Consider the following 25,841-nt stretch of genomic DNA (forward strand, 5'->3'; position numbering starts at 1 on the left):
ATTTTTGATTTTTGATATTATAACTCGATATTTTTGTATGGGGAAATTCTGGGGGTCGATATTCTATCAGTAAACCGCTCAAGGTCACTGCCATGACAGTAGACCACTGAGCTGTGCTTGCAAAGGGACCTGTGGTGCGTCACTGTGTTGGTGATTAGGATTGTGTTGAGGCCCACCGTTATCGAGGCTGAATTGACCTGGAGTGAAATGTTAAATGTTTGCACACAGTAAATTAATGAGGCTAAGCGGGCACAGTACACACGGGCAGTAGTCTGTGGTGTAATGGCCAGATCTTTAGCCTTTTGAACTGGGAAACCAGGTTCGAGTTCCAGCATTAGCAGCAGCACTCTGTGATTCTGGGCATATTTACAAATGTAGTGGTGCTGCACTGCCATGAGTCAAATGGAAAGGGCAAGAATGCACAATATTTATCGAATGCAGCCCATTTCTGTCCTTTTTGCTGGTGCTGTTTTGTCAGCCAAGCACCAACACAGGCACCTTCATGCACCCAAAAAAAACCTGAAAGGCTTTTTCTTTCTTCTATGTGTGCTACAGAATGCAGCACATGTAGAATTAAGAAAAACAAGGAGAAATAAAGATATTTCTCCTTGTTCTGCTTCTCTTAGAGAGGCCTAGGATTTGGGAGCCTTAGTCCTTGTAAATCTTGGCATGCCTTAAAACCCATGGGAATTGCGTAAGAACACCCACTGTAAAGCCCATAGAATACCTCCCTTGCACAGAGTAAGGCACCACAGTGACTCGCGCTTTGTTGCCCCCAATGGAGGGGAAAGACCCCTGGGAAAGCCTGCAAGGTATCTGAGCAGGAGGAACCCCCACTGGAAAGACGAATCCAAGCATGCTGAGAAGTTAGAGGTATGACTTATGATCGAACACGATCCCAACGAAAAGGCCTGCAGGACTATTTTTGTGGTCTCTGGCAGAAATATTGACATTGTGGTTAATGCAACCACTCAATTGGGAAGGCATGTAGGAAGCCACTAAGCCTCTACATGCTGGAGAGACATGCAGCACTCACCCAGAGGCTGGGTGTGACTGCGGAGTTTAATACAGTGAGCCACTTAAGGTCACTTCCACAACAGCGGATCACTGAGTCATGTGGTCATTGCTGGGGCCATGAGGGGACCTGTAAATGTAAATGTAGATTGTGCTTATATAGCGCACGGCTACCCGCAGTGGGTGTCCCGGCCCTTGCTTAGGGAACCCGTCCTGATATTCCCCTGTGAGATAGCAGGGTATCCACAAGGTGAAAGTCAGGCATCCCGCCGCGAGGGGCCGTTGTGGAGATTAAGCAAGCTATTGCCCAGAGTCGCAGAGTGTGAACCCGTGAGTCGAGGAGGCACCGGGGCGAGAATTATCGAGTCCGTGGAATTTTTAGTCCAAGACCCGCCGAGGCGGGGAATTGAACCCTGGTCCAGGACCGATCTCAGCTTACGGGTCTGCCGCCTCTAACCCCTGAGCCACGCTTCTCCACACTGTGGCGTGCCACTACCCAGTTCTCAACTTCAGATTGGGAGCATTCTAGGATCATGGTCCATTTACACCCATTGAACGTCCTCCAAGAATAATTGAGTGATTGAATGAGGGGCAATGAATAAAGGTCCCTGTTAGGGGCATAGTGAGGTGCCGATTTTTGATAACTGCCATTGTCTGGGAGCCAACAATGTGGTTTAAGAGCAGGTGTGATATGATCTATATTGCATTATTTAAAGTAGAGCCTGGCAATCTGGGTTGTATGTGAATTTCAAGAAACACAATTTCATTAACTATCATTACTGAGAAACCATTTCACCTAAGCAATTTAATGGAAATCTGCAGAATGAATGGCATTCACCTTTTTCTAAATTGGCTTTTGCATGTCTGTTTAAGTGTTAATGTAATACCTGCAGGTCTTATTTTCATAAACATTTTTATCAGACATAAATATTGCTTTACTGCAGGTGATATTATTTCAGATTTATATCTTTTACACCGTCAAACATTTACTATGTATGCTTTTAATTTGCTAAACCAGTTATCACTTCTAAACACCACCCATCCCTAAACCCCTCACAGTCTCAACAAATCATCCACCTTTGCCTTCTAAAAAACTCCCACTACTCATCCAAGACCCTTAAACTCTACCTATGCCTAAAACCCCTTCATTATTTATACCCATCCCTAAACCCTAAAACTTCCTTCTACCCCTAAACTCCATCCATTCCTAAACCCTAAAAAACATATCTATGCCTGAACTCCACCCATAACTGACCTCCTAAAAACTCTCATCTTCTAACAGCCATGCCTGATACATTAGTAATCCCTTACTACCCCCAACCCCATCCATTTCAGACCCCAAAATGTGGTTTCTCAGTGTTAATTTCTTCCATTAATTCACATAGTTCAGGCAATCTGCAGTCTTTGTAGTCTAACAGGTAATTTTTTAGGAGGTCAACCTACATGACATCACAATAGTTGAGAAATGCAAGAATCTGGACTCTTCTCAGTCCTGATCAGTGATCAATGTAAAGTAATAGAAGGATTTTTCAAATGCTAAATAGATCCACATTTTCTCCTTTTGTCAGTGACCTGACTGTGGTACCAAATCACAGGTCTGCATTGAAGACGATCCCCAGGTGTCTCACAGTGAAGCTCTGAGGAACTATATTTGATGGCAAGACAGAGATAAATCAAGATCAGTGTCTCTGGTCCCTGGGATCTAGGTCTTGGTGCCATTCATGGAAGGTTAGTTCTCCTACATCCAGTGGAATATTTGAGGTAGGCAAGTAAGAATGTTGGTTGGGTTTTCTGGCACAGAATCCAGTGAGGAGAGTCAGCATAGAGTCAGAGGGTCACATGAGTCTGCTGGATCGATGCAGCAGCCTGGCTGTGTGGTATGAGATTTTTGCTCACCATGCCACCTCAGGTGGGTGAGCATAAACTCACCACACACACATTTTTAGTTCTTTTAGGTCGAGCTTTCGAGACCTCTTGTACATACTTTAGTATATTCTTATATGTGTATTTACTTTGTAGGCTCTGGAGATCAGCCATAGTACCTGTCTGCCTTTGCTTTGGGACTTTTTTTTCTGTTCAACTGCCTCTATTTAGCTGTCTTGATAGAAAACGACCGGTAGAGGTCAGTAAAATACCAGATTTGCTTTCTGCTGAGGAACTTTCTTTTTGTTCTTTTTTCTTGCAACTGCCTCTATTTAACTTTTTTGATAGAAAACGACCAGCAGAGGTCAGTAAAATACCAGAATCACTTTAGCATTCTCTAGATTCCAGTCCAAAGAAATTGCCTTCCATGAGCACCAATAGACAGTAATATTATTTTCAAATCTTGTATTTTCAGTGACCACCGAAGGCCTTGATTTTAAAAACAGAGCTGAAAGGCAATATTTCTCTCCATGTGTTCCCAAACCTGGCGTGTCACGCAGGATGGTGCTTACTTTCCCTCCATGTTAAAGAACAGTAGATGTTTCGGAATCCAGGCTAATGTGCTGCATAGCTAAATACATATAAGGTCCCAAAGGCAAGACCGATTGCAATGCAAATGCTTGTTTTTCTAATCAAAGAAAATGTCCCTGCCTGGTGTGACAAAAGGGAGAACCACAACCAACAGCTCAGACCAAGAGAGAATAGCTGTCGCCAAGACATACTGAGCCATATGAAGGCCAACACTTATATATTATTGAGAGGAAGGTTACATTTATAGGAGGTAGTGTGGACGAATTGAAGAGGCCAGTGGCACGAACGGAGACATACATTGATTGATTAGATCAGCACCCAGCGAACCGCGAGTGTCAGTCGCAAGATCATGACACAGCCCTGATGCAGCAAGACAGGTTTTATATGGTTTGCATGGAATGAAAGATGGAGGTATTGGACATTCATTCCTGGACCGCAAGATTGACACTGTTGGTTGTGCTTAATAAATCTAACATTAGGGCTTTGATTCTGCAGATTCTACAAGGTAAGTTCCTGGGTCAAGTGACTCCGGCTCTAATTTTTGTTCACAAGGTGATTTGCCTAAGTGAGAGGGGCTGTGGTTTACCTAAACAATTAGGTTGCAACTGGGTTCACCAGGGTAACCTGAGGCTGTTACTAAGGTTGCCTCTAAATAGAAAACTGAAATTCTGAGGTCACAAGATATTAGTGTTCCTTGCCCTTGCATGAAAACTCTGACCAAGAGAAAGGATCTGCAACCTGTTAGAACCCCATTGCTGGTGGCAGGAGTCAAGTGTTCTTTATACTCTGGAAGACTGCATGCTTCAAGTGAGGAAAGCCAGCTGGACGAGCATCGGACTGATACCTTGAAGAGTGGGGGGGGGGGGGGGGGACTGCTGTTCTGACCTGTTAGTTGTCTTTGTATTGACTAAGGCTAGTTTCCATTTTCCTTCCCCCTATATCATTCTTCTTTCATTGATGAAACCCACAGAGTATATTCTAGTTAGTAGTTGGGTACAATTATCATTGATCTCGACAAGCTTCTCTGAGCTGATGAAGATTGTTTAAAAATGGGACATTATTGTGCTACTTTTCAATAAATTCTCTTTGTGTAACCAATAAACAATAACTTTTTGCGGACATAACATAATACGTTTTACACAGTGAACCCGAGACAAGTGCAAACTAGCCGTTTGGATAGTAGAAGTAGTGACTGCATTGAGACTCAAGGGCTTTGCTAAATGGATGGGCAGGGTATTTACAATAATGGAAGACTAGGATCATCAAATCTTTTCCACAGGATTTATATGAAATATGCCTTACTGAAAAAGAAGAGATTTTGCTACTACCGAAAAAAGGCATGTTGCACTACAAACATTTATTGAGAAAAAAGAAATAATGGTTCTTATTCAATTTAAGAAGGGGCTGCAGAGTAAAGGCAAAGATGTTTGTTTCTAACCGGACAAATGCACAATCCTAGCCAAGCAATAACCGATCAAGAAGAGTTATTTTCAAGCATCTTGGGAAAAAGTGTTATGAAAACAGATAGTTGGGGAAGACAACTTAACAACATAGCTAAGAGTAAACCCAAAAAGAATGCATAGTATTGTTTGTACTACATATCTGCAAGGATACACACATGATACATCTGATCTGTGGTGAAGGGGTGTAGAGAGGATGGGTGACTAATGTATGCCTTCAAGGGCTGTCCTAAATACTACACATAGGAGAACACACAATGTGCAGTATATGAAATACATGAGATTGTGCACTAGAGAACCCCAGAACTTATTTTTTGTGTTTCCCGATACTTCAAACCTCTGTGTCTCCTGATGCTTCTAACCTCAATTCACATTACGCTCAAAGGAAAGCTAATTTTTCCAATACTATTAGCCCCTAAGAAGTTAATTTCTAGATATTTTGGAACAAATTACACCAAGGTTGAATACTTCACTGCAGCACATGTGGTGACTGTTCTGCATGTGGAGCTTAACCTTTGTATTAGAAAGACATGACAGAGTTTAATAAAAGATGAACACCCTTGATGGACCTTTTAGTAATGGTAGGAGCTACAATCAGGTTTCTGAATGGTGAGGTAGCCCCCTGAAGAATCTATTGCATAGAGTTTTTATCTCACCCTGCAATGTTCACCAGACACATTTACCCCAAAAAACAAAACTGTCTATGTGTAAATGATCCGATGGAAGGTGAACCATAGAAAGAAATGCTTTATGATCCGCCCACACTAAAGAAATGGATGAAAGTTATGAAACAAAATTGGGTGGTGGGAAAATAAGTGAAGTCCTGCTTGATGTGTGGGGAAAAACATCTATAGTGAGCAGCCAATAAAACCACTGTCTGTAATAAACCATAACCTTTTCAGCAGGAAGATTGGAATCGACACAGAGAACAACCATTGAAACAGAAGCTCCCCAGCCAACGAATGTAAAGAGGGTTATATGTTCTTACAACGCATTCCGTTGCAACGCATGCCTTTACCACGCATGCGTTACAACGGAATGGTTTATCAACAAATAACTTTTTCCTCTAATTCGTGCGTGGTGACGTCGTACGTCGTTAAGAAGAAACGGAAGTTTCTTTCCGTTTCCTCTTAAACGATGACGATTGCCTGCACATTCCGACGTGATTTCAGGTGAGGTTTTTATTTGGGGGGGAGACCCCCCCAAACCCCTCTTGTTTATTTTGAACCTTTACCACATATGCCTTTACTACATACCTTGTAGTAAAGGTATGCGTGGTAAAGGCTTTCGTGTTAACCACGCATGCGTTGTAATGCATGCGTGGTTAATGTATTCGTGGAAATGGCCGCGTTGTAATGGCCGTTTCCCTTGTAAAGAGTATCATACAAGTTATTAATGGGTAATGGTTAAATGCTCAGGAAATGCGGGTACTGTGCCGTGGCTGCAGCAAATGTGTTGCCTGCACCTATGAAGCAGTGTAGAATGATAACTTAGGACTAATGCGACAAAGTGCAATGTGGTGGATTAACACCCTTAAAAAACACGAAAATGGATAAGTGTCCAGAGGGCTGCAACGGAGTGCCTAAATAAACCACTTTTTAAAATAATATACTAAACAAAAATATAAATTTTCATTACAGGGATTCTTACTGTGCTACCCAACATTAATACTCATGGTCGGCTTGATAAATGTCAAATAATAGGTCCAACTGGTATAAGGTGTGCTATGAACAAAAATTATCTAAATTACAGGCTATAATAAAAGATAAACTGATGCAAAGTTACTGTCCTGTAATATACTTCAAGGATAAGCATGTGCAACATATTAGTGTGACCTGTTTAAATGCAAAGCATGGGTGTAAGATGTATGACGTCTTACTTCTTTAGGGACAGATTAACTGCATGACCTTTGGTAACATGCAACATGTCATATGTATCCTACACCGTGATGCAGCCTTGAGATTGGTATATTAAACATTAGTAAAACATACAGAGCTGGGACCATGTACTTAATTGTTAACATTTTGAAGGACGGTCAATGTGTGGCTGGTAACCTACTGCTGCTTGTTGGGGTTTTCCAAAGGGTGAAGGAGGTACCAACTTGACATCAAAGTAATCTGTTAGGTCATTCATTGGCTGATGCATATCCAGACTGCCTGTCCTCCTGGGTCAAGAGGGGTCAGATGCAATATGAACATACTGATATCTGCGGCTAAAATATTATAAATTGTAAAACTGTAGCTGAATTTTGTTTAAGTGTCAACATAAAGTCGGTTTACCATTGTATTCAATAAAGTATTAATTACCTCTGTATCCTATAGCAACACCGAACAATACAACATTAACAAGCAGCGCAGCAAGGAAACTGTTCATTCTGTGGAAATGAAAATGAATAGGTTTAGAGATCGATACATACGTCACAGATAAGTATACACATGCAACTATAACAACCCATATTCAAGTTGACTTACAGTTGCAGTCAATCATAAGTATTTATGTATAATGACACAGAACCTATATGTAGACTGGCATACATTTGTAGTAGATACAGCACTCATCAATACTCATACACGACTATTCAAACTAAAACTAAACAACAAGCAGACCAGTTAAAAAACTTGAACCACAACCATATTCATACACAACCACCCTTGAACATATACGGAGCAGCCAATAGAACCACTGTAATAAAGCATTACCTTTTCAGGAGGAAGTCTGGAATTGACACAGATAACAACCATGGAACATATACGCATGCACACACTCTGTAACACACAATGTACAGGTTGGAACATACAACTACAATGCAACATATAGAGAAAGAGAAAAAGAAACAATCACGAAAAGTGTCACGTTACCAAATAATGGTGGATTAGATCTAGTACATGGATATCTTACCTGTGCTGCAGGGTCTGGCCCACCTCTTGTACTAGTTCAGTCAGGGTTGTGTATCTTCAAAGTTCATCAGCTGCAGAGACCAGGTTTATATACCATTCAGAATCCTGGTCATGTGGTTACCTCAAATGCTCCCTTAGCACACTATTTTTCAACTGTTGTTTCCTTCTTGGAAAAGAACAGTCAAAGAGCTGTGAGGGTGTGTAATCATCAAAATACTTCCTCCTTACAATTCTAAGAATGTTTCTTGAAACCACGCCAGTTTCTATGACATTTTGAAAATCAACAACCTTATCATAAGTCCTGGATCAAGGTTGTATAAGCCATACTCATTACGCAATTCATGCTGACATGGGAGTGGCTGTATTTCTGCACGTGAAACTTCCTCAAATTGAGCAAAATATGTGAAAATGCACTTCTTTACATTTCCCTTCCGACTATGGAGTGCCGCTTTATTTAGAGAACCTAATTTGGCACACTAATCACTACAATGGTGACACATGTTTGGTTCCTAACGAACATCTACGTAACTTCCAAAATCCAATGTTCCACTCTGTTAGGGCTAAAGACCTTAACAAGCTCCACCTCTACCGTTTCAACCATGTGTTCTTTGTCCCCCATCATAGACTCATTTTTGGGGGGGTTTGTGGGGCTTCTCCACCCACTTTTTGGCAGGTGTCTAGTTACTATCAACCTCAAGAGGATCAACTTGGACTTACGCAGTGGCTTACCCTGGAGGGACATGAGATAGGGAAAGTGAAAAAAATGTTCATGTAAGTTGTATAAGAGGGAGAGGAGGAGAAACAGAAGCCCAAGAGTGAGGCGACCATAAGAATAAAAGGAAGAAATGGAGAAATGGACTCTGACTGCAAGAAAAGAAGCAGTAAGGAGATTCATGGAGAGGCATAGATAGAGAGCTAAAAAGAAATACGGTTAGAAAAGTCGATAAGGACAATGCAAGTATTGTGTCCGGATTTCTCTCCTGCAGCTGGCTATTCAGTTGTGTGCATGCAAAATGTCCTTTAGATATTTGTGGAACCTCAGTGTGGTCAGTGAGCTGCCTAAAGCAGCTCAGTGAGCAGTGTGCAAGAGGCTAGGGGGATGTTAAGCAACTCTGGCACTAGCATGGGGAAAGAGGTAAATGTAGATGAGTAGGCATTGAGTTCAATAGGTTGCATTCAGTTCAGTTAAATACATTAAGGTTAATAAGGGAAAATGTATGCGAATGTCCATTGCATTGTGTGCAGTAGAGTTCCCCTGCAGTGAGCACCTGACTGAATATCTGGTACACTGATTTTTGATTTTGGCCACACTAATCTATCATGTGTGAAGGGGTTGTAAAGGGGCTGTACACAAAGGTGCCCCCATTGACAGACAGAGGTCTACTGTCACGGTAAAGTACATAAGAGCGGTGGTGGCAGCGGACCATGTTTTGTGACTCCATAGTTGTGACTAGGTCTTTTTATATGTGTCTCTGAAGTAGAGTCCAACTCATGCAAAGTTCTACTTATTGACTCATAGTGCTAACATTCCAAGTGCATGGTGTGCATGGAAATGTATGTTATGTGTGAGTGAGTGAGCCAAAGAAATGTACACCCGCAGGATCTATTTTTCATTCCACAGCCTGGGCTTTGGTCAAGGTGAAGGTGAGGGACGCCTTTCTAGACAGAGGAATTTATTTCTGGCATAGTGAAACTAGAGGGTAGAGACCCAGGTACCGAAGTAAGGGTAAAGGAGGCAAAGCTGCTCTAGAAAACTGATTAGCATTTTGAGCTTAGCAAGGGCAGATGAGAGGAGTGAAGGTTGAAACTGCAGACTCTGCTATTCAAGATGAGGGGATTCTTTAGGTGAGGTCTCATCTTGCCTTTGAATTTTCTTTCTCTTATTGCACAACCAAATGCACAAACCTTGCACCACTTTGTACCACTAGGCTGGAGACTCCCCTACTGTGGGAAATATAACTATACAAAATCTGCATCTTGGAGAGCATTCTGAAAAGGACTACGTCAGAAGATGCAGGCAATGGATACACATTTTTTTTCATAAAATATTTTTATTTGCATTTTCAACCAATACAAAACAGCCAGCGTGTCACAATTAGCCACAATCCCGTCAAAGCACCCACATACCACCCACCTCAAAGGAACTGCACCCCGCAGTCCATGAACCCGTTAGACACATGGTCTCTTTGCAGGTCTCAGATCTGGAAGGATCCTCTCCTTCCTCCTTGTCTTCCCTAAGGGATGGAGACACTGGCCCAGTGACCCTCCCAATCTGGAGCCCAGTGAGGTCCAAAAACCGTATTATGTTAGTCAGCTCCCAAATCTCCATCCAATCCATTATATTTCCTCCATTTCCCCCACACCTTATGGAACTTCCGAGGGCACCCTCTTGCTTTGTATGTAACCCTTTCTGCTGCCATATACATGTCCATCCCCCTCCTCCATTCCCCTAGTTGGGGTGGTAGCGATGCCCCCCATGTGTGCCCCATGCCTCTCTTTGCTACCACCAATGCCAGTACTGCAAAAATAAGCTCTGGGCGGCCTGAGTCCACATCTGCCCAGCAGTGCAAATTCAGCGTCTAGAGGTAATGTTTCGTCAAATACTTTACTCAGTTCTCCCAATACTTGTACCCAGTAAGCGTGTTTGATAGGGCAGCCCCAAATAGTATGATAGAAGTCCCCCTGTGACTGTCTGCAACGCAAGCAGTGAGGTTCGCTGGCTTGGCCCATTGGGTGGAGGCGGGCCCTGTCTTAATACACCCTGTGGAATATCTTGGAATAGTCGGAGGCTGGAATTAATCGCCACCTCCCTGTGGTGCATCAGGGCTGCCTCACAGTCCACTGTTTCTAGTGTGCCCAGGTTTTGCTCCCATGTTTCTCTCAGTTTCCACAGTATATCTAGCATGTTATTATTCAGTGTACGTTAATGAGACTGCCTTGTTGGGTATCTGCTCTTGTAATAGGCGTCCCTCCAGCTGGGCAGAGACTGGCAGGGGAGGGGATAGCAAACTTTCGGCAGTCAAGGCATGTCCTAGTTGCGCATATTTAAAGATTTGAGTAGAGTGCAACCCAAACTTCGTTGACAGTATCTTTCCCAGTCTGCCAATAATAGTTGATTCTGATATGCAGGCTGAATAGAATAGAAATAGTTATATCTTGATTGCTTCACATTTATGCTGGCCCTTTGCTGGGCACACTCGCTGGTGGGAGCTGACATACTTGCCACAGAACACCCTGTTGGAACCTCCTGTCCCAGGGTGCACCGCACCTAAATTCTGCTGCGGCTGCTGATTAGAGGGAGATGTGGCCATCACACTTATAGCGCTGCCTCCCCCGACACAGCACTGGACGGTTTGCTGGGCACACTCGCTGGTGGGAGCTGACAAACTTGCCCCAGAAAAGTCTGGTGGGACCTAAATTCTGCTGCAGCTGCTGATTCAGGGAGGTGTGGCCATCGCGCTTATAGAGCTGCCTCCCCCCACGTGGCACGTGACGCGCTCAGGCGTGCCTGTCCGTGCCCATCATAATGCAGAAGAGGCTGGGCTGGGCCACCGTTCTAAGGGTCGTATTATGGACAATTAAGGTACTGTGAGCATCCTTGTATTTTAATTGAGGGGCTATTCTATTGGTCATTCAATCATTCGGATCCCATATTCATTGTGTTTCAAAGCTATCTGTGCTGAAAGGTGTTGCCCTGAGTTTAGTTCAAAGGTCAGGAATGGAGAAAATGAAAGCTGCAGATGGTGGGGGCAGGGTGATGTCGACGAAAGCCAAGAAAGTTTAAAAGACCCCGAAGCACGCAGGGGGGAATTGCATACTCGATCGCATTGATAGTCTCTTGGTGGAATGTGAGGAGATTTTAGACCGACCTACCGTTCTGTCCGCTCACAATTTAAAGAATCAAATGCAAGCCATCACTCAAAAATCATTAAGAAATGTTTAAGAAATCCAACATATGTAGCTAGAAAGCAGTGAAATGTACGCTAGATAACTCTGAAATTAGCACAAATCGATAATCTGCTGGTCTCAGGCCTGCTCGATACAAATATCACCTGCAGAAACAGGTTTTTACCATTACAAGTCATGGCTGATGATTCTGTAACGATCGTGGAGCGGGGGACCAAAGGGGTTTCTCTTCACAGACTAGGTTGCCTCCTCCCCCCGACCCAGATGTTTATAAGATCATTAGCGACCTAAGGTCTGAAATAGGTACCCTCAGGTCCACCATAGGGAATCCCACTGCGCTTGTGAACCAGCTGCTAGCAAGGGGTGGGGGGGCTGCGTAAAAACAAAGGTATTGCCCCTGAAGATCAGCAATACACCTGTCTAATATAAACCTCTTGAGCCCACAGGGAGGTTTTCAAGCCCCCACAGAGATGTACATGCAAGCGAACATAGACGTTTCTTTGTTCTGTGGGCAAGTATGTCAGCTCCCACCAGCGAGTGTGCCCAAGTAAAAAAACCTTGGTAAAACATGTTGAGACGTCCCAAGCAGACTTAGTATTCTCCCACTACAGCAGACATGGCCGCAGCATGGAATCCCTGGCCAGAAACGCACCAAGGCAGCGATCAAAGGTTCAGGAGCATTTAGACCACTATGCCGCCGCAATATTTATATGACCAATGTGGCTAAAATTGCCATACACCAGGGTTAAGAAGGAAAGGATTTGTTCAGAAACAAAACAATTAATTGGATCTGTCATGTGGGAGGCTGTAGATCCGTGGTCATCAGGGATGGTACTTCTAAGGGCCTGAAGATGTGTGCTACCCAATAGCTCCACAGACTGTATTGAACTGCGTTTAGTGGATGGGAGGCTGGTCGACAATCTAATAGCTTTGGAGGCTAGGACATGTCCCCGTATAAAGTCAAATATCCATTCAAGTATCATTTGGCACAAAGCCCTTCAACACTCATCCTTCACCCACTTGTTACTTGCCCAGACTCAACTCTCGCTGTAAACAACTGACTACAGAATTAAGGAATTTGACTAGATACAGAACCCTGCCCAAAAACGCTTATTCTTGTCCTGAGCATTCCCCTGATCTGTAGGTTGCCAGAAAACTTCATCACTAGGGTTGGCATTCCTCACCTGGAATTGGTGAAGAGGGATTTGGTGGGAACAAGAGGTGACCACCACAACAGAAACACCCATTAATCAGTTTAATCTATGTGCTTCAAGACAGCTACCCAGGTAGCCTTGAGTTTTTACCATCCCCTTCCTTTGATGGTACATCCACGCTTTTGATAATTTTATGGAATATGGCTGGGGTGAAGAGTAAATTGTCCCAGCCTCACTGAAATTATTTCCTAGAAACCTATGACATTTGAATCCTCCAGGAAACTTGGAGTGTAACACCAGTGCACTTACAGGGTTATGGAACCTATTGCTGTCCTGCCACATCCAACTAACCAGGGAGTCCACAGGGATATTGCTAATATGGGTAATGTTAGCCCTGTGTTGTAAAATCCTTCAGCTTCCCTTTGACAGTCCAGAGATCCTAGGAATACAACTTGAGGGTCATTCAGGTCATATTCTAGACATCTATAATATTTATTCTAGAGGAACCAAGGGGAAGGTTATCAGCCAATATAAAAAAAAAACTCGAAGAGCTACTGGATAAAAGGGATTTCCTTGCCCCCTTGCTATTGGCGGATGGTTTTAATGTGACCTTTGAACCATTGAATAGGGAGGATGGGTATGAAGTGAGGGAGGGAGACAAAATTGTGGTCCGTCTCCTCCTTAAATCTACCCCAGTCAAGAAATAGTTGCAAGTTGTTCTGCAACTAAAAGCCTTATCTATTGAGTTTGATCTGAGGGCCATAAATGGAAGGACAAAATTCGACAAAATGGGAGCTTTACTTTTAATAGAACAACGGTAGGAGCCGTATTGATTATTTTTTGTTAGACTTAAGGCTTTGGCCTTTGGCAATAGACATGACCGTGGGCCCGACAGTAGAGAGTGACATTAACCCTTTGAGTTTGAGCTTGGTGTCCCCTTGGGGACACCTTTTAATCTCTATGGAGTTACATCCACTCAATGAGAAGCCCTGTCTCAAGTGACAAAAAAATATTCTTAATGAAGATAGGCTTCACCTCATCAACTGGGATATGTTAGCATGCATGTCAGGAGGAGTGGACGTGATGTCTGACCTCCATTCCCCTTTTTGAGTGATTTGAAGAGTACAGTGAGGTGCCCTCACACCACTCAAATGTCAGATTAAAGAAAAAATGCAAAATGCCGGGTTTAACTGAAAATGTAGACAACTAAGAAGCCAACTTTCTTTGACAATGAAAATTAAGAACCTAGCCTCTGTAAGAGTGTTGAGAAGGTCTTATAAAAAGGATTTACTAAAAGCATAGAGGGAGAGGGACGAGAACAGATGGAGGCTTATCAGGGAAGCATGCAACCTTAAACAAACCAAAAATGTGTGGTACCTAGTGGTGTGGGGGACCACACAAGGCAACCACCCCCAGCCAACAACATCTCTGCCACTGCTTGGCATAATCATTTTAACACCTTATACTCAGGAATTGGCTTGTCTGACACATAGGTAGCTCCCCTTGTATTATCCCCAGCTGTTAATAAGGTGCTGATCACCTTGAGTGAAATTCAGGTCTCTATCGACTCAATTGCTCAATCAAAACTCTAGGCCCAGATGGCATCCCCGGTGACCTCTTTTTACATGAAAGAGACAAAAGGTCACTCTACATTTAGCTACTTTCGAATGCCATAACTGGGGGTTCCCCAAATCCAGGCTCTTGAAAGGGTCCAGAGGTGATGCCCCTATTCGAGAAAAGAGACAGGAATTTATCCTGCAACTACAGGCCTATTAGCATCAACGATTCTATTCAAAATGTGTTTTGTCAGGCCCTTTTGCCCAAGATTCAGGAATGGATAAAGGACAATAATATTTTAACACCATACCAAGCCGGTTTTAGTGAGAAGACTAGGACAATAGATCAGATGCACTGTTTCCTTCTCATATTTTTGAAAACTATGGGGGATATTCACAAGGAAGTGATGGAGCGTGGCGTTAGACTCCTTGGCTTAACACCGCACACGGCCACTTCTGGAACGCAAGTCTGCACCATATTTACAAGAATGTGGTGCAGCCATGTGTTTCCTCCTGCGATGGCGCTAAGTTTAGCAACTTAGCACCAATGCAGGCACCCTTGCACCATAGTGAAAGGGTGTCATGGTGCAGGGGAGGATTGTTTATGTGTAGGAAGGTGTCCCTTCCTGCACATAACCCATCATAAAATTCTATTCTGTCACTTTCATGTGTGCTGCTTCATGCAGCACACATGAAAGTGACAAAATGGCTTTTTATTATAGAAGATTGATTGATTGTTTATGTATAGAAAGGGATACCTTTCTGTACATAAATAAACCATGGCATATTGCTTTTTCCAGTTTGAACCCAGCCATATGCAAATCAGTCTTGACCCTGAACCCAATAGGAACAGTTCAGCCCGAACTGCCAGGCAAGTCCTCCCTGGACTGCAAACATGCATGCATGGACCGGTTTCGGGGTTTCACCCCTCATTAGCCAAGATAGCTTGACTCCAGTGGTATGGAGAGCACAGGACCCACGTCTGGGCATACCCGTCCCACTTAGGGTGACAAATGCAAAAATAACAATTGATGGACAGAATGCAGAACAATGTCATACATTCAACCCAGTACTGAGATCTGGGCATAAATCCATTGTTTGTCATTCCAGTTTAAACCCAGCCATATGCAAATCAGTCTTGACCCTGCACCCAATGGAAACAGTCCAGCCCGAACTGCCAGGCCAGGTCCTCCCTGGACTGGAAACAAGCATCCTAAGACCAGTTTCGGGGTTTCACCCCTCATCAGTCAAGATGGCTTGACTCCAATGGCATGGAGAGCACAGGATACGGGAACGCATATGGAAATTCTATCCTTAGTTATTCGTCTCCATGAGGCTAACTTTGCTAAACTGCAGTGGGGCGAGCAAGGCCAGCTTACAGTTGCAATCAATGTCAACATGGGCGTATGTCACGAGTGCATATTGCCACCAATGCTTTTTTCCCTCTTTAGGAAAAACGTATTTCAGTTTCTATCTCAGATCCCAGCAGATCCGCCCATACTGGGGAGGGAAAAAGTTGTGATTCTTCTATGTGCAGACAACACATTGTAAAAATCACCATGGGGGCTCCAGCTGCTGCTAAATCAATTTAAAGACGTTTGCGGCATTCAAGGTCTAGCGATCAATACATCAAAAGCTTAATTTATGATGAATAATCTACACAGATCCTATAGAGGGAGACCAACTCTCAGTGGTGTTTTGTTCGAGAGGATCAGTACTTTTGATTTACTGGGCATAAAATTGTCTGAAGACATGTCTTGAAAACTGCATATGGCTAAGATGATTCTTAAGCACAAGCAATTAGTTGGGGCTCTAGGGAAGGAACATCGTACTTTTACTAGTAAACCTGTTGCTGCTATCCTCCAGATTTACAATACAAAAGCTCTGTACGGGGTCGAACTGTTGGGCTTTGATAGAATGGATTACCTGTCCAGATCCAAGCATACGTTTATGAGGAGTCTGGTGTTGTTACTCTCTAGTACACCTCTCCATCCTTTAAGGCAGGACAAGGGCAGGAAACCCGTTGTAGACAAAGCAGAATTATGGGCACTGTTATTCTGGAGGAGAATCGGGTCCACTCCCAAACTGCTCCCCTGCGCCAATATTCTTAAGGAGGTCAGCTTCCTGGACAAATATAACAAAATAGCTCGATAAGAAATGTGAAGCACCTATTGGCTATGACTGGGTTGCAGGAATATTATGACAATATTGATCCTTTATCGCTCCCTCCTAAAGATCAACTGGAATCTCAGTATTGGGTATTGAGTAGCTCAAGTTGAACTCAGACTCTCATCGGAGGCAAGATTAACATTAGAGTCCGTGGACTTTAAACTGCTGATCTCCCTGGAGGGTTACTTAGATATCATTCAGATAACGAATGACAAGAAATTATATATCAAGTTTAGGTTCCGCACACTTTCCCTTAGCTCACTCACAAGTACTTGGCACCATAAGCCAGCAGCCTCTCAGCTCTGCCTTAGTTGCAACACAGCCTCTGAATCAATTGCACTTGTATTGTTTGCTTGTCCAGCTTATGCGCATTCAAGATCAAAACGGCTAAAATCTATATGTAAGCAGTTAGGAACTCGCAATCATGTGGAAACCTTGCACATTTTAAGATCAGATGCAAGACCCCTATTTGCATAATCTATCTCAAATGTATTGGGTCATATGCGGGGTATTAGGAGAAAAGTGCAACAGTCTTGAAGCATTTGGCATAGCATCTGATTAGTAACTGTATAATCTTGAATTATATCTTTCAGTTGGTACTCTTTTATCGGTGAACTCATCTTTGGCATATTTAAAATATGTTTTATTTTAAGTTTAAAAGCTTTATTCAAATAATAAGAAATGCAGAAGACCGGCAATACAAAGTGGAGCATAATAAGATAAAACGTATAACGATAGATTGGCTAGTATAAAAACAAGAGAGAAAGCTGTTTTAAATTTTTTTAAGGAAATAAGGGGGAGGAAGGAGGAAGAGAGGGGAGAGAAGGGGTTTAAAACTTTTACAAAACTGATAAATGAGAAACTGCATATTACACAGGAATGAGAGAGAAATCCTAATCAAACTAATATATACAACAAGTCAATAAATGCAAAAGGCAAGGAACAGAGAAGAAAGGCATTCAAGGATGTTTAACATTTTGAACATTTAAACAAGAATTATCTATTAACACTAGATGATCTAAATAAGTAGTAAGAAGTAACCAAAAGAGATTTCTATTAACCATTGGTTTACAGGAGGAGGCAAAAGCAATATCAAGTCGATTAAAGTGACAAAGACTATTCCACCAGTGAAAGTTTTGTAAGTGATTTCTATTTGAGAGTGATGTGCTGAAAAGCTAAAGCATGCATAAGGTCAAAGAGACTATGTTTGTGAGAGAGAAGATCTAAGGAATTGGAAAGACTCCTAGAGAGAATAGGGATGGAATAAGGAAGGGAAATATTAAACAGCCGAGAAATATAGGACCAAACATTCCCCAGAAATTAGAAACCAAAGGGCAAAGGAAGAGAAGGTGTAGAAAGTCAGCATTTGAAGAGCCAGAGGTCCAACTGTTTGTATTAGTGGAGTGAGAAAATCTAGTTGTAGAGATAGGGGTAATAAAGAGTCTGTGATATAGCAAGAACATAGATTGAGTAAGAGAAGCAGAACAAGAGATTTTGAGGGAACAAGACCAACGTTTGTCCCTGAAGATGATAAATCATTCACATCCCAGGTCACATTCCCATGAAAGTTCCAATTTAGTTTTAATACGATCTGGATTGGGTGCTCAGAAGTGTTTATAGATAAGAGAAGCTTTGGATAGCAAGAGAAGAATCTTGAGAAGAGAGTTTTGAACAGAGGGAATAGTGGAAGATGGAAGAGAATAGAAAGTATCAAGAATGACTGGCATTAGAGTAGTGAATTTCTGCAGGAAAGGGCGAGGAAAATGAAATGTGGCTTAAAATTGAGATTCTCCTATTACCATGACTAGAGTATCTGGATTTCATTAAAGACACGGAGGCTGACATTATGCATATTCTTTTAATGCAGTCTCCAAGCAGCCACATACATCTAAATATTAAAGGTTCTAGAATAGAACATTGTAAATGCATTAAGGACATAAGCCATCAACAATCTGCCTATTTTAAATGTGAAGAAGAGAAAATAAGTAAGTCCATGAATTTATAATAAACGTCTAAATGTCCAGACTTCTAGACTTAGAACTTCAAAAGGATCCTCGGGTACGCAACACGAAGAGAGAAGGAAATGCGAAGATGGATCCGAGAGGCCTCGTAGTTGAGAAGTGTTCCCTGGAAAGAGAGAAGTAAATACTTCCTGGATGAAATACATAGTATGAAGACATCACAAATTATACTTGGACTGTGTTTCACAAGTTATACTAGCACTGTTTTAAATAGGCAAATAAATACTATACTGTAAGAGTAGTCATCCCAGGGTGGGATGGGTGGGATAATGTCAGCCTCCGTGTCTTTAATTAAATCCAGATTCTCTAGTCATGGCAATAGGAGAATTGCAATTTCATTCCGAGAACAGAGGATACATTATGCATGTTGGTAGCTTTGCAAGACTACATCAGACATATGCTCGATAGGCTTGCAGTAGTGTTGTGCAAAAGTGCTAGCGTTCGACCAGTCGGCCGCTATGAGAATGTCATCCAACTTACCTCCAGACCAGAGAGATTTACTTGCCATAGCACCTCTAAGAGAATGAGTTTGACATTTTTTTAAGTCAATACCTGCTAAGTTCATGATGGTTTTAACCCATCTAGCAATGAAGTTGAGGTTATAGTTTTGTGGGGTTTAACAAAGGATATGAGCAATTGGTTCACCCCGGGGTACGAAGGTCAGACATTCTGTGATCAAACTATCTCATACAATCAACTACACAAAGTTTAGGGCAGAAATCGAAACGTGGTTAGAATTTTGAATCAGACATAGTTTTTGTTCTTCTATAAATCTTGAATTTAACAACAAACATATTATAGGATCTATTTGAAACCTCTAGAGCTTTGACATCGGAGACTCTTTGACAGAAAATTAGGCAACGCTGAGTTGCAAGCTTGATTGAAAGGTATTTTCTATTCAGGAGAGTATTATCTGGCCAGAATATGAAAAGGTGTAGAATTAACTTAACGTCCCTGAGGGTCTCGTATATGGGCTTAGGAGGCCTTCTTAGACAAATGATTTTCATTACTCTGCAAACAATGACATTTTTACCTAACATTTCAACATTGACAAGGATATAGCCAGCAGAGATAGCTGATCTATGATGGAGCGGTAACTTCTTCTGGTAATTTCTCAATGTAAAACCCTCATGCTACCTCTATTTTACCGCTGAAAAGGTGTTGGGCCCTTCACACCATGTATTACCTTCAGATGCCCTTCCAAATCTCTGATAACGCCGGACATGAAAAAAGCATATGACAAATATCAGCAGCCTCTAATTTGCATTTAGGGCATCTTGTGCGTTCATTTGATCGATTATCTAGTACCCAACTGGAGATTCTTTGAGGGGTATAGTATAATTGACAAACAGTTCTGTAAAACTGCAGTTTAATACTAGAAGACTGTACTACTCGGTTAATTCGGATAAAGGAAGCAGATATCTGCTTGGGAGTTATATTTAATCCTAGCCTATCAGGCCATTTGGATGCTAATTTACCATACTCGTCTCCCTTTGCCTGGTTCAGAAGGCAGTAACCTTCACTGATAAGTGACTTAGTACAAGCATTGTAAAATATCAGAGTATCGGATTTCTTTAACGTTCATTCTCCGGACTAGAAAATCTTGAAGTTGCATATATTTAAAGTACATCCTATCATCCAGATTATATGTTAATTTAAGTGATGCAAACCCTAATAGGCCATCTGGCCCATAGAGATCTCCCAGAGTATTAATGCCGCAGCTAGACCAAACTGTCCCTTCCCCATCTGAAAAGATTCCAGGAAGTCCTGGGTTCCCCCATAACCTCCTTAATTCTGCATTAAAAAAAGATATCCTATCAAGAATCATTATCTGTTTTCAAATTTGTACGATATGCTTAGTAGTCTTAAACTTAACTTGTTTAAAGTAGTTTGGATCATTTACTCGGGCCATAAATTGTTTACTGTCATGTCCCAACATAAACTGGTGAAAAAACAAGGAGTTTTCATTTCTTAGCAAACTACGAATCCGACCAAAAAAAGAGGCAAAAAAATATAGTCTGAAATCAGGGAACGGTAAACCCCCCTTTTCAATTGGGAGCTTCAAAAGATTTATTGCTCTCCGAGATTTTTTATAGCCCCATATGTAACTGCCACAAACTCCATCGAGTTTTTAAAAAAAGGAGTTATTTAGATGTAGAGGTATCGATCTAAATAAATAAAGAAATTTGGGTGCTATTTTCATCTTTATTAAATTTATACGCCCTACCAGACTTAGCGGTATCTTGTGCCATTTTTTTAAAGATTTAACAACTTCCTTCACTAATGGATCATAATTAAGAGTTATTTTTTCGTCAATTTTTGCAGATATTTTAACATCCAAATAAACTGCATTGACACACTGACCTAATACCGACGCTGATGGGTTATAGTTGACAATGACCTGAGTTTTGTTTATATTTAATTTGTGCACAGATACCTTTCCAAATCCTTTTGCTTCATTTGTTACTGCAGGTATAGCTTTTACTACATCAGTAGTAAATATCGCGGCATCATCCACATATGCTGTAATTTTTAAGCTATTCCCCATATGCTGAAGTGGGATAATATCGTCTTTTGCTAGAAGTGCATTAAGAAATGGCTCCAGTGATAGCGCAAACAACAAGGGTGAGAGAGGGCACCCCTGCCGGGTTCCTCTTCCAATTGGGAAACTAAGACAGTTCCTTGGTTGATAATATAATGACCAAATCCACCCAAGGTATTTGCCCCCAATGCCTAATGCTTCTAATACAGCCCATAAATAATCCCACCCCACTCGGTCGAACACTTTTTCAGCATCTAACATGACCATACCGAGTGGGGTGGAATTAATCGATGCTACATCGAAAGCCGTAATAGCCATATTGATATGAGCGGTGGTATCTCGTCCTGTAACAAATTTGTGTTGCTGCGTGTTAACCAGTTCAGGCATAGGGGGAGCAAGTCGGTTTGCCAATATTTTAGCAAAAGCCTTAGCATCCGCATTAATCAAAGATATCGGTCTATATGACCCACACTCATCTGCAGGCTTTTTTTTTTTTTTAAATACTATCTTGGCTGTTCTCCAAGAAGAAGGAGCTCTCCCAGTTTCACCAATTGAATCTACAACCAACTTAAACAAGGGAAGTAATTCCTGTAAACAGATTTTGTAAAGTTCCATAGGGAGCAAATCTTCCCCAGCTGCCTTGCCCGAGGGAAGAGATAAGAACGCAGTCTTAATCTCATCAGATGTAATTTCTGAGCTTAACAGCCTAACAGCTTCTTTCTCTTGCTGTGCCTTCATGTGAGAGCTGAGGTATAATAATATATCATCCTTAGTAGTAAAATTTTCTGGAGTGTATAAATCACGATAATAGTTAGCAAACTGTTCTAGTATCTGATCTGGCTGGTTATAAGTAGCCATATCGCTGCCTTTAATTATTTTAATATTAGTCCTAGCTTTCTTATCTGCTACCTTATCAGCAAGGACTTTTCCAATTCTGTCTCCACTCTCATACTGTGTCAGATGATGTTTATGAAGTCTAGCACTGTTTTTCTCCCTCAGGGTCTTCTTAGTGTCTGATTGTAATTTTACTAAATCCATTCTTAATTTATCACTATTATTGGTCAGCCACAATGGCATGAGGTCTAACCTTACCGACTCATTGAAAATTCTAGAGCATACCAGTTTTAACAAAAGAAGCGCAAATGATTTAATACATTTTATATGTTTGCAACTTTTACGAGGAAAAATGTTTGTATTGTCTTCCTTCCTTCCTGTCACAGGGCAGCAGGACGGATACTTTATCTAACTGGTACATTGGCACAATCACAAGAATGTTTCATAGTACAAAGATGGCCTTGACTCCTTCGTGGCTTGAGGAAAGCTGGTTTGCAAGTCATAGCATTGATGGATTCACAGGCAGCCATGTTCTCTAAGGCCCAAAAAACAAAGCAAACACAAAGAGAATATTCATTTCATGTAAATCAGCCCATTATGTTTCACTACCTCATACTAATACCCCTTGAAAATGTTTACCTAGCCAAGCTATTAGTTTCAAGCAGTTTTTCTATTATTTATGAAAACATGTAAAATAAATGTGCAATGTGCAACATAGCATTTTTATGCTTTAGTGTAAAATTTAAAAGCACACACAGTTAATACAGCGCACACAGTTAATACAGCGCATACAGTAAACACAGCACACATAGCAACATGCTTTAGTGTTTTAGATAGCTTTTCATGCATGTGCATTATTAATTCACACACATTATAAAAAGAAGTGTTTTTAACTGAAAATGTTTATCAAAATATGCAACAAGTCAAAGTCTTTTAAGACAGAAATAGTGAATTTAGATTACAAAGGATGAGCTGGGAAGAGAGAAACACATTCTAGTAATCTTCAAAGCTAAAAAGGCCACTTTTCTCTACACTGCAAAAACACATGTTAATTCAGCACAAGCATTTCAGACTGACTTAGGCTTCACTTTCATATTTTCCATGTGCCATGTTTTTAACTTGCACCCAAATGTGCGTGGCAATTTATATGCAGTCTGTCTCAAGCACAAAAAAATAAAACAATGCCTGACTCCCGGTGAAATCTGCTCCATCAGATCTATAGCAAATGATAGATCTATAGCTGAGACCCCCATCAAATTGTTCAACAAGAAAGTTTACTAAGTTAGCGATAGGTGCCTCCAAGGAATCCAGGTTCCTTCCCAGGTACCAACGAACCCAGCTTCTCCAAATGTTGTTGTATCTGTAGTGAGTGCCTGGAGCCCAAGACTCTCTGAGGAGAGTTGCAGCTGTTGACAAAAGCCCTGAGATTTAGTTGGATCTCCTGACACTCTCCAAGCAAGAAGGTTCAAACTCCCTGTCTGAATTAGGAGGTGACTTCCTCCATCTACGTCTGTTAGGAGATATTCTTGGGTAGGGAATAATAAGGGGGTGTTGCCTGCTTGTTCCAGAGTGGTGGGGAACCAACCTTGCGATGGCTAGAACGGAGTTATTAGGGCAAGGGAGAACTGGTCCTGTCTCACTGTCTTTAAAACCCTTTGAGTCATGGCAAAGGGATGAGAGGCGTAGGCTTTGACTCCTTTCCAAGACAAGAGAAAGGCATTCACTGCCAGAGCACCCGGGTCAGGCATCCAGCTGAAATAATTTTCCTATTGAAACGTTAGTCTGCTCGCGAATAGGTCTATTTTCAGGGGAGTTCTTTTCAGTGTCCTGAACACAGAAACATTGAGTTTCCAATCGCTGTGATCTAACAGGAATCTGAAGTTCCAATCGACAGAGATTTCCCGGGAAGGTATTCTGTTTTGAGAGCAATATTGTGCTCCAGACAGAACATCCAAAGTCTCTTGGCTAAATTGGCGAGGTCCGCAGATTTGGTACCTCACAGGCGATTGATATGGGTTACCGCAGACATATTGTCCATCTTCAAGATAATTGACCTGCCTTGGAGAGAGTTCTTGAAGCTCATGAAGGTGTAAAGCATAAAGAGCAGCTGTTAGTTCCAAGTAATTTATGTGGTGAGAGGATTCCTCTTGCGACCAGTTCCCACCAGTGTTCTGATCGAGAAAGCAAGCTCCCAACCATGGAAGCTCTCGTCGGACTCTAAGACAAATTCTGGTTTGGAGCCAAATATTGCTTTGCCATTCCAGGCGTCTAGGTTTTCTAGCCACCCGGTTAGTTCTGATTGGGCTTCCTGATCCAGGGTAATCCTGTCTTTGTACCAGAGACCAGATCTTATGGCTCTCGCTTTTATCCTTTGGAGGGCCCGATACTTTAGAGGGCCGGGAAAGAGCGCTTGAATTGAGGAAGAGAGGAGACCGAGTAATCTGGCTAATTCCCTCAGGGGAATGTCTTGTTGTTTCAAAACATGTCTTATTTCTTTCCTGATTTCGGCTATCTTCTTGGAAGGGAGTAGAAGAAGGCATTTGGAGGTATCTACGGTCAAACCAAGAAACTACAGAGATCTGGAGGGAGTCAGGACGGATTTTTCTTTGTTTATAATGAACCCTAGACTTTCTAAGAGATCCATCACGGTCCTCAAATCTAGCAGTATTTGTAAGGGGTCTTGTGACATTATAAGGATGTTGTCTAAGTATCTGATTAGACGGATGCCTCTTCTCTCTCTTAGAAGGTGGATGCCCTCCATCTTCGAAGTGCCTGTACACCAGATTTTTGTTTAATTCCCTTAAGTTTATGACAGATCCCCAACCCTTCACTTTTTTCTGTACGAGAAAGAGCGCACTTATAATTCTTAAGTCTTCTGGAGGGACCTATATGATAGCTCCTTTCTGGAGCAGCGAGGAGATATCCTCCTCTCAGTGGCAGTTTCTCCATGGGGGCGTTTGGGCGCCGCCCCCCCGGCTTTCTCGCCGTGCGAGAAGAAGGCAGAAACAAATGGTAGTTATTTATTTATAACTACCATTTGTTTCTGCCTGCCCTTCTCGCACGGCGAGAAAGCAGTCAGCAGATTAGAACTTCCTGCCTGGTTACTAACTCGAGCCTCAGGGCAGGGGGGAGTGGCTTGGGGGAGTGGCTTGCCCACTGTTATTAATACTGACTGTTTGGACAGCCTGAGAGGCTGTCCAAACAGACAGTATTACCAACAGTATTACCAACAGTGGGCAAGCCGCTCCCCCAAGCCTCCTCCCACTCTCCGTTCTGCAGCCGGCCGAACCAATCAGCGCCGGCTGCCATGGAGCGGAGGGAGGCTGCCTGCAGCTGCAGCCTTCAGTGACGAGAGCGGCGGCATTCAAAATCCAGGACGGCGGGAGCAGTCTCGGGACTCGAGTCGGGAGTCAGCGCGGGAAGCCAAGGTAAGTTTTTTATATTTATTTTATAAGTCTAAGCTTGTGCCCCGGCCTCCTTTATGTTGTGAGTGACCTTGTAATGCAGCAGCAGCAGCGCACTAATATGAATGCAATCTTTGTTGCCCCGTAGCATTTCTCATGTGTTACGTCCTGTTTCGATTAAGAGGAGTAACAATAAAAATCTTTTTCAGCGCCAATAATTTACTTTACTGACGCCTGGGGGCCCGGCCGGCAGGGTGACTTTGATTCCGCGTGGCGGTAGTTGGGGGGGGGGGGGCGGCGTTGGTTTTTTAGGCATTGCCCAGTTTGAGGCCCTGTGCGCCTTCGTTTGCCATTCTTAACAATTTCCTTCATAAAGGTAGAAAGACGAGTAAACACCAATCTCCATGTACCATGTTAAACGAATAGGCAG

General features: G+C 42.3%; 1 protein-coding gene across 1 annotated transcript in view; it reads right to left on the bottom strand.

Annotated features, from left to right (window-relative positions):
* Positions 1-7,940, bottom strand: part of LOC144764011 (fucolectin-like) — a 43,781-nt gene extending 35,841 nt beyond the window's left edge. Inside the window, exons 1-2 of the mRNA XM_078650143.1 lie at positions 7,827-7,940; positions 7,235-7,302 (exon numbers count right to left, since the gene is read on the bottom strand). Coding sequence (XP_078506269.1) covers positions 7,235-7,301 — 67 coding nt within the window. The 5' untranslated portion in view covers position 7,302; positions 7,827-7,940. The remainder of the gene's footprint in view (positions 1-7,234; positions 7,303-7,826) is intronic.
* Positions 7,941-25,841: the final 17,901 nt, after the last annotated feature.

This window comes from Lissotriton helveticus, chromosome 6 (genome assembly GCF_964261635.1).
Source record: "Lissotriton helveticus chromosome 6, aLisHel1.1, whole genome shotgun sequence".
Lineage (NCBI taxonomy): Eukaryota > Metazoa > Chordata > Amphibia > Caudata > Salamandridae > Lissotriton > Lissotriton helveticus.